Raw genomic sequence first — 10,956 nt, 5'->3', positions numbered from 1 at the left:
TTAAACTGATGCAGTTTTTAATGGGACTTGATGATATATATATGAATAGTAGGAGTAATATCTTAACCAAAGATCCTTTGCCTGATTTAAAAACTGCTTATTCTATCATATTTAGGGATGAGTCACATAGAGGGTTAACTGTTGCTTCTAATGCTAAATCCCAATCGTCTGCTTTTGTGTCTAAAGTCAATAATACTATAAATGTGCCTTCTGTGAATAATTTTGCTAAGAATTCTAGAAGTATTGTTCCTTTTAATTCTAAAGGTCCTTCTGTGGTTTGTGAAAACTGTGGTTTTAATGGACATACTATTGATAAGTGTTTTAAATTGATTGGATATCCTCCTGATTTTTGTAAAAAGAAGTCTGGAAATTTTCAGAATGGTCAAAAGAAATTTTCTAGTAACAATACTTCTACTTCTCAAGCTTCTACTTCAAGTACTAGTAATTTTTCTTATGAGCAGCTGGCCATAATTCTAAACTTGTTGAAAGATAATGCAAATATGGCAGGTGTGTTATTTAATAACAGTCAGATATTTCATAAAAATTTTGATAAATTTTTTTGTTCAAGTTCAAATTTAAAACAAAAGGGTTGGATCAATGATTCTGGAGCCAATCATCATATTACTCATTCTGATTCTAATCTTGTTGAGTTGTTGATGTTTTGGATATCTCTGCTTTGAAAATCAAAGTTGGTCATCCTAATGGAACTTTTGCATATGTTCAAAAAATTGGAAATTTACAATTAACACCTTATTTAACTCTTTTTGATGTTCTGGTTGTACCTGAGTATTGTGCCAGTTTTGTTATCTGTTTATAAATTTGCTAAACATAGTAAATATCTTATTGCTTTTGATGATACTATGTGCTATATTATGACTCAGGGTTTAAATGCAATGAAAGTCCTAGGGATTGGTAGACAAGATGGTGGATTGTACTTTATTGATGAATGTTTAGAAGGTATTGATAGAATGATTACTTGCAACGTGTCTAAAACTGTGGCATCATAGATTAGGTCATCCTTCTGAGTCTGTTCTAAATAAACTGCAGTCTGAACTACACTTTAAATTTGATAAAAACTCTGCTTGTGAAATATGTTATCAGGCTAAACAAACAAGAGTCATAAGTCTTCTGAATTAGGTCAACTCATACATTTCAATGTTTGGGGTCCTTATAGAGTCACTGGAAAGGGTTGTTATAAATAGTTTTTTACTGTTGTGGATGATTATACCAGAGCTGTTTGGGTATATTTTTTTAAAATCTAAAGAAGAAGTTCTTGAAAATGTTATTGTGTTCTTTAATTTATTAAAAACCCAGTTTAACAAAACCATTAAAACTTTGAGAAGTGATAATGGAACTGAGTTTGTAACTAAGTCTTTTATTAATTTTGTTGAGACAAATGGTATTATACATCAAACTTCTATACCTCATACTCCACAGCAGAATGAAATAGTTAAAAGAAAACATAGACATATTCTTAATGTTGCTAGATCTTTTTTATTTCAAGGGGGTATTCCCTTAAACTTGTGGACTGAATGTGTTCTAATTGCTTGTTATCTGATTAACAGATTACCTTCTTCTGTATTAAATGGAAAGACTCCTTATGAAATGGTGTTTAACAAACCTCCTTTTTTCTCTCACTTAAGATCCTTTGGTTGCTTATGTTTTTCAAAAAACCTAAATGTTTTAGATAAATTTTTGAGCAGATCTTCTAAATGGGTTTTAATTAGCTATTCTAACTCAGTAAAAGGTTATAAACTTCTTTCTCTCAATGATAGTAAAAAAAATTTCTCCAGAGATGTTAAATTTTTTGAAAATATTTTTCCTTTAAAGAGCAAAAATAAAAATGAGAATTCTGATCTATTAATAGATCAGAATAATTTTTTTTATTCATATGAGCAGCCTTCAATTCCCATTGATGAAGTGAGAGGCAATGGAGGGAATGACAACAACAACCATTCTCACTCTGGTAGTGCTTCTGCTAGTTCTACCAGTGAGAATATGGATGCTAATGTGGATGATTTAAATGAAATAATTCCGAGGGAGATGACTTTGTCATTAATGAAGATGCTCATATTGATCAAGAAAATAATGTTTTACAAAATATTAATGATAATGTTAATGATATTGTTGATGATTCTGGTCAAAATCTTAGAGGGTCTCAAAGAGTTTCTGTTTTTCCTGTTAACAAATATAAAGACGTTGTTGTTAATAGCAGTGTTAAGTATGATCTTGAAAAGTTTGTTTGTTATTCTAATTTACATCATGATTGTGTTGCTTTTCTTTCTAAACTTAATAAAAGTACTGTACCTAATAAATATAGTGTTGCTTATAAAGAAAAACATTGGGTAGATGCTATGAACCTTGAAATGGAAGCTCTTTATAGAAATAATACTTGGGAATTAACTGATCTTCCTGAAGGAAGAGAACCAATAGGTTGTAAGTGGATTTATAAAATAAAGATTTAATGGTGAGGTAGAGAGAGATATAAAGCTAGGTTGGTTGCTAAGGGTTATAATCAAAAGGAAGGTGTTGATTTTGATGAAACTTTTTCTTTTGTGGTTAACATTGTCACTGTTAGGTGTCTTATTGGTTTAGGTGTTTAGAATAATTGGTGTTTATATCAACTTGATATAAATAATGCATTCGTGTATGGTGATCTTGAAGAAACTGTTTATATGAAATTACTAGAAGGATTCTTTGATAAAAATGATACTAGAGTATGCAAGTTAAACAAGTCTCTTTATGGACTAAAACAAGCACCTAGACAATGTAATGATAAACTTACTGATGCTTTAATTAGTGATGGCTGGTTTTATGCAGAGTAAAAGTAATTACTCACTTTTTACTAAGTCTGGTGTTGATTCTTTCATAGCTTTATTAGTATATGTTGATGACATTATTATTACTGGTAATAGTGAGACTGAAATTGATAAGTTTAAAACTTATCTTAAAACCAAATTTTTGATAAAAGACTTGGGAAAGCTTAAATATTTTTTAGGTATTGAAGTTGTTGACACTAATGATGGTTTATGTTTAAACCAATGGAAGTATTGTTTAGATCTTTAATCTGAATTTGGCCTTCTTGTTGGTAAACCTATTAGTGTGCCTTTGAGTCCTAATGTTCAATTATCTAGTTGTGAATTTGTTGATGATCCAGTTCTTGAAAACATAACTGAATATCAAAAATTGATTGGTGAACTTATATATTTGACTCACACTAGACCTGATATTGCATATACTGTACATTGTTTAAGCCAGTTTATGCATAAACCTCTCACTTCTCATCTTAAAGTTGCTCTTAGAGTATTGAGATACTTAAAAGGAGCACCTGGAAAGGGTATATTGATTAGCAGTTCTGATTCTTTTAACCTTGAAGCTTATGTGGACTCTGACTGGGCTAAATGTATTTCTAGCAGAAGGTCTATTATTGGTTATGTTGTATATTTTTGTGGTTCTTTGGTGTCTTAGAAGAGTAAGAAACAAAACACTATATCTAAGTCATCTATTGAAGGTGAATATAAGGCAATGGCTTCTGTCACTTGCGAAATCATTTGGATTGTGAAGATTTTGCAGGATTTACAAATTGTAAATGTTCTTCCTGTTAAGTTGTTTCGTGATAATAAGTCTGCAATTAAAATTGCTACCAACCCTGTTTTCCATGAAAGGACTAAACACCTTGAAATTGATCTTCATTTTGTAAGAGAAAAGATACTTGCAGGTGTTATAAAAACTAAGAAAATAGATTCTGCTTTAAATATAACAGATATTCTAACAAAATGGTTGGATACAAAATCTCATGAGACTATTTTTTGAGAATAAGATTAAGGGGGATGTTAAAATTATAATCTTATTCTCTTAGAAATGTATCTTGTTACTTATTGTATGATTAGTTGTACATGAAGGACTTAGAGTGTTGATTCTTTGGACTAAAGGACTGAAGCTGTACAAATGAGAGAAGATACAAATAGAGGGACTAAAGCTGTCACTATGGAGAAGATGCCTTGTATAAATACTTTCACATGATAAGATTTAAGGTTAATCAACCTTAAAATCTTTCACACACTCTTTTTCTGTTCTCTCTATTTGATATATATATATATATTTATATATATTTATATAGATATATATCAAAATAATTTGTAATAATTATTGATAGTTTTTTATTCTTGTTGTAATAGAACATTCAACAAATAGTTGGGTGAATCATACTTGATTAGCAAGTGTGATTTTGTGATTGGGTGGTTTGAATCTATTTGAGGATAGATTTAGATTTCTAGATATATTTGAGATATTGAGATTCTCTTCAATTATCCTTAGAATTAGCTACAATTCCTGCAAATAACAACTTCATTCATATTCTTCAAAGGCTCAATCTTCATAACACCTAGTAGTCGGAATTGATCCCCCAAATAGTTTGTCCATATCTTATACTTGATTCTTTTCGACCTTTGTAATTCTTTTAACCGAGTGATTACGTATTACAAACTTTTGATCTTTATACGCATTTAGTTTTGCCTTTTCAAACAGCCCTGCATTCTTAAGTAGGGGTAGTTTTCAACATTTTTCAAGCCAGGGACGCAATCAACATAAGAAATGCATTCGTCTAAACCTCGATATCAATAATATAAGGGTTAGGGTGAGAGAATCAAACAAGTTTCAACGATCTTGTCATGCATTCATAAAAACTAATTTTGTCATGTCTGAAACTATCACGGATGCACAAACGGCTTCTTTTTTTTTTTTATTGCTGAGTCTTGCGTATGAGACATGGGAGTGCACTTATTGATAGGGGTTGGAAAAAACCGAACCGAAAACCGAAAACACCAAAAAAGCTAAAAACCATTGGTTTTGGTTTTCTAAAAACCAAAAGTTATGGTTCAGTTTTGGTTTTCAATGAAAAACTGAACCACAACAACCGAACTGAACCAAAACAAGAAAAAATTTATAGAAGTAAGGTGATGTACGTGGTGGGTTGTGGTTGGCTTGGTTTGGTCAAATAAGTCTAACACAACAAGGAAATGAGAGTGAAATGTTAGTCTAGACAAAAATAAAGAAAAAGTCCATCAAACCTGAGTTCATATCTCTCAATCTGTGCCCATCTTCTTCTCTTTTTTAGTTTTATTTTAGCTTTCGTATATATTGTGGCTGCTTCTCTCGCGCCATGATTTTGCCTCAAACATATACCCATACCCAAATATTAATTACCGTTTCATTTTTATGTCATTTTAAGATGCCTTCTCTTTATTTTAGCTCCATATATGAACATTTAAATTATATAATGAAGCTACAAAAAATTCATGCAAATGCAATTCATATCGAGACGGTCTCATGCCCATTCTTACACACAGACCAACTAAAGGAGTAATCCACCTCCAAAAGTTGGCATATACAAGTCATCACGTATACATGTTAATTATCAATCTACTCAATATAATCATTATTCCAAATTATCATGCATTTTAAACCTGCATTTACAACTGTAATAATTTATTTTTAACTTTGAACAACTTGTCACATTAGTACTTTATTTTGTAAATATTAAAGTCATCTATACAACGTTATAAAATATTTGGTTTCCGCCTTAAATTTTAAACTTTTATCTATTACTATAATTACCACTAGACTTTTATCACTAGTCTTTTATAATTACCTTTACATTGAATAATATTTGTTTTATTTATATATTAACTTAACCAATCATTTTCATTATTATAGTCTAGCCACAATAAGAAACAAATTTTTAATATACATGCTTGTTAAAATATTGAATGAAGTTAACGAGTTTTATGTACACTATTCTTTAATTTTTTGAAAGATTATTATCCATCAATGCGCAAACTCGGTTACATTTCTAGTATTTTATTAACCTTTCTTCAACAATTGCATGTAGTTCATCGGATAAAGAACCTTTCTAATGTTGTTCAAAACCAACTAGACGAATCTGTTAAGAAAAGCATTAGAAAGGCTGGTTTAACCAAAATCAGATTAAATTAGCTTAATTGGACCGGGTGAAGAATGTAGAAAAGATCATCACTTTAAATTTACATTCATGGGCTTTGAGCATACTCATACATAAGTTCACCATGCATACAATAACCAAAAAATTATATCTACCAATAAACTAAAACAGGATTAAGATGTTATTTAAACGATACATGGTGTAATTCTTGATCGACAAGTGTCCTTTTAATTTATTTATTTATTAAATTAGCTTATTTAATTATATATTGATTCAATTTTCTTATTAAACTTTAACTTTTAGCTTATAAATACAAAACACATTATAACCTTATTTGATTAATCGTTTTCTCATTAATAAAATTGTCTTTTTTTTTCTTTTTCAATTTTTCAACTCCTATTACTTATAATAAGTTAATAACATGAAGACTTCAATTTGAGTTTATGATCCGAAATCACAAGACTATTTGTCGTCATCCGAATTTGATGTGATTGTAAAATTTTAAGGTATATCTAAAACTCGAACTAAACATATATTATATTTATCATTATTGTTTATTATAATTTAACTTCGATCATCGGTTTACTTTAACCACAATTTATTTCATACTGATGAATCATGTATGTGACATATTCGAACTTTTTTATGATATAATCTATATAAATACCGGACATCGTACGGGTAAAAAGACTAGTACGATTATATATTTTTAATTAAGAGTTAAATCCACACATTGATGGGCTGATGGCCAACTCTGTTCTCAGGCAATGTTATAATCAAGTAATCATCATATATCATGTAATATAGAACTTGAAAGTAGTAAGCGCTGTTTAATTTTGTTCTTTTCATTTTCTTTATACAAATATATAATAATAACTAACATGATATTGACCAACTAAATATAAATCAAAGACTTTAGTGCTGCCAACCAAAGCAGCCTAACATATTTTGTTTCTCTCTTTCACAAATTGAAATCAATAAAAGAATTTAGAAATAAAAAAGAAAGAAACAAACAAACAAATGAAGATCTCATCACCAAAATATAGACCCCATATACATATACATACATGATCAAACCATTGACTCTTTTATAAAACCCGATTCATCGATCTGATCCATGAAAATAGTCATCCTCATCACCAAAATAATTGCTCAGCTCGAGAACGACGTAAAATCACAAATTATCATCTACTTCTCAATAAAGACATGACACATTATGAACATGAAGTCATGAACACCATTCTGACCATTATCATGGTGAAATAATATTAGATGATCCAAAGCTAGTATCCCTTGTATACCGTAGTTGCAAAGAAACTTGTCTTTCCATCTTTAGTTGTCTATAAAAATTCGATATAAACAATTCAGCTCTTTTATCAATATCCTCTTCTTCAGGGAAACTTGTAGTTCTTTGCAACGGAAAACTTCTAGTCTTTTGTAACTCTCCTTGTTGATCAGGTGAAAAAATCTCATTATAAGGTGTCATATAAGGAGAACCCCAATTGCTATGATCTTCGTTTTCAGAAGGTGAAGAAATAATTGATGTCAACCCAAGGCGTTCATTGAAGCTAAAACGTCGACTACTTAAAGCACGACGACGAATTATCGTAGAGGCGAGTGCCCATCGGTTTATGCTATAGTTTAAAAGGAATGTGACCTTCTTCACGGCTGTTCTTAGCTTGCCTAATAAAGATGCTTTGTTTTTCTTGTTTTCAGCCGCCATTATACGTACGAACGAATGACCAAATTGACAATAACAATAATAAAGTTAATTGTGATGGCCGGGGATTAAATGAAGTGGGTATGTTTTTAAAGGAGATATAATAAGAGAATTATTGTTTAATTGGTTTTGTGTCTATATATATAGATAAAATTTGAGAAAGGGACAACCGCGTATGGAATTGTAGTGGTTAAGAAATGGAAAATATGCATGAAGTTACATTATATGAAATAAATTAATTAGAGCGCCTAAACTTTGAAACAGTCTATTGATTCTTCTAGATATTATATTTAGTAGCAAGTAATGACGTTATTCAATCATGTCGTTCATGAGGTATGAGAGAGCTTTATCCAATTAAGAAGTATTTCCAAAAGAATTTTGAATATTTTGCGAGGTGTCCAAATCGAATTCTTGACTTTTGTTTCTAACTAATCCAGTTGTTATTTTAGGCTCTTATTTCCACCTTATTTTCTTAAATACACCTCTCAAACTATCTATTGCATGGTAAAAAAATTTATTTAAGAAAAAAGTATAGATACTAGAAGATTATATTGGATACCTTAATTACTTTCTGTCATAACCCTTAAATATATTTAAAAGGAATACATTATAAAGGTAGTGGACTTTTAAGTAAAAGATATCATGAATATAAAATTTTCTATGCTAGAATAATGGGAAAAGATCATATACATAGACTCATAGAGTACTTTTTATCTAAGTAAACATGATATTGGATCCAACTAAGCCATTATGATATGATGTGAGTTGAACATACCATTTTTTTAATTCTATTTTATATGCAAAAACGTTCACAATACATTAACTTTACATACTTTAATAGCAATCACTATATCGGCATTTAATTGTATCGTTATATCAACATCGGAACCAGTTTGATATGGGTAATGATATTTGTACTATTTTTTTAAATATTTTTATCACAATGTACAAGTATTAATGCAAACTGTATAAAAATTAACTGCACAGTTATGGTAAATAATCAAAAGTTGTGGTACTAAAATCAATTCCCATTTAATATTATCCACGTCAACAGCAGAATAAAATGGTAATATGGTATTGTCACATCCTCTTCTACAACGCAATCTATATCTACATCATAAATATAAATGAAAGTTTAGATATGAACCTAAAATTTCCTAAAACCATTATAATAATTCATCTTTACAAAACCACAAGACTAGAAAGTAATACATGTAACCTACTCCATTTAGGTGGGTTGGACAAAGGTATAATCTAAATCCACTATATGGGTTTTGAAGGTGAGTTTTTCCCAAAGTTTTTGGTTCGAGTTTTGGGTTTCTCATTCCAAGGTATTTTTCATAAGGAAGGGGTTGTAGGTCCAGTAAATCGCTAGTTAAAATTAACTTCAGCACGTCTGAATTGAAACTAACTTTACCAAAAAAAAAAAATAATACATGTAAGATTTTTTTATCTTTTTGATTTGATAATGTTGACGGTTTAACAGTTAACTTAGGAAAAAAAATATATCAATTAACGACTAATATCTACAAATGTTTTTCTTCCCTTGAAAATTATTTTTTACAAACATATGAACGGTATAGGAGGAAATTTTGACACTTTGTTTAATCTAAGTTAATATAAAAAGTTTCATCTTTTGGGAGCCGTCATTTGCGGTTACTCACTTGGACCCGGGTGTTGCTACTCTCGTTGACCTACTCAATCTTACGTACTCAGTTGAAAGGAATAATCCCGTTGGATTTTAATTTACCGGATCTCAACCTTAACGTATTACAATTACGATAGTAATTTGCTCCGATAAATCTTCACATAATTAATCCAATCACCCATTCACAAATCTGAATGACGTAATATAAATGTTGGATGGAATGGCTATGGATACTAGTTTTTCATCTATGGATATAAATGGATGCAAGTATGCAACTTTTTTTTGTATATGTGTGTTATAGATATGAATAATTAAAAAGAAATAAAATAAATAAATGGATGTGGATATTGAATATGAGAACATCCGATCTGTCGGTCCAAAGCTTAATGTAATTTTTCATTAACTGAATACGGAATTACTTCTTGCACATCTATTACGTTGTTTTTTACTTTGTGTAAGCAAAAGTGTTAAGCAAATCGAATCAACTAGTAGTATTAGAACGAGTGTAAAAGGAATCGATTTCTCCACTGTTCCAAATGATATAATGAAATCCATAATTAAGTTACCCGATTTAAAGTCATTTTGGGATAATCTATGAGTCAAGTTCGTGCATAAATAATCTTGAATCAAGTGAGTTGTACTCGTTACTAATAGCGTGTTAGCAGTTAGCATTCAAAACACCACAGCGACATCCAACTGGACAGTATGCTAAAATCAAACTATGCATGTCAGGAACGAAACCCAAGACTCTCAACCCTCTCTCACCTTAATAATTCACTCGTGCAGATGTATGTTTTAAAATATAATGTGTTTTCAAAATTATTTTTTGAAAAAACATGTCTTTAATTGCTTTTATACCATTGGGGTCTTATGCTCTTAGCCCAGTGGTCGAAGAGTTTTTCAATTGTGGTTTGATAAAGGTTCAAATCCTGTCAAATATAAATTTGATGAGGGATTCTTAGCTACGCTATACCTACTAAGACTGAAGAGTCAACCCTTAAGGGCGTAGCCAAGTTTCTATCTTGAGATGGTTGCAACAAAATTGAGGATGTAGCTAATTATCCCTTTTGCCTTTAAAGAAAACTGATTTTTCATATTTGCAAACACAGATAATCAATTTTTTAATAAAACACTTAAATTGTGAGACAAGACTAGCGATTGTTTGGCGATTCGGCTCAATAAAATAGCCTAAATTCTAAAAGTGCACCTTGGACACTTAACTGGCCGGGTCAACTACTATACACTTTTTCATGACTAAAATATTATCCAAATCTGATTATCACAAAAGAGCAATTTTAAACGTTGCAATTTTTCACACAAAAAGAAAAAAGCCCAAAATATACGAACTCGATCGATGTCATGGAATTTATGAGTGCTACATTTATCTTTGTTGCAATTACCATGGAAGATTACAGTAAGAAAATAAAAAGAAAGAATCATCAAATGGTCAATAACTTGAAAGTTAAGCAGTCCACACATGTTCATGTAGATATGCCAAACAATCACTCAAAGTGTTTGACCATTGGGAGTTTAGGCATTGTTTAAGTAAAATGTAGTTATATATTTTATACAAAGAAATTGCAATTTACCAAAATACCCCCAAGCAACTTATCAGAATTTGGTTTACTC

General features: G+C 30.3%; 1 protein-coding gene across 1 annotated transcript; it reads right to left on the bottom strand.

Annotated features, from left to right (window-relative positions):
* Window positions 1-7,012: 7,012 nt before the first annotated feature.
* Window positions 7,013-7,771, bottom strand: LOC122594549. The gene has a single exon (XM_043766991.1). It carries the CDS (start codon window positions 7,680-7,682, stop codon window positions 7,212-7,214), a length of 471 nt encoding a protein of 156 aa, XP_043622926.1. The 5' UTR covers window positions 7,683-7,771; the 3' UTR covers window positions 7,013-7,211.
* Window positions 7,772-10,956: the final 3,185 nt, after the last annotated feature.

This window comes from Erigeron canadensis, chromosome 3, assembly GCF_010389155.1.
Source record: "Erigeron canadensis isolate Cc75 chromosome 3, C_canadensis_v1, whole genome shotgun sequence".
NCBI lineage: Eukaryota > Viridiplantae > Streptophyta > Magnoliopsida > Asterales > Asteraceae > Erigeron > Erigeron canadensis.
The sequence above is the reverse complement of the archived record's forward strand: the minus strand, read 5'-3'. Positions and strand labels throughout refer to the sequence as shown.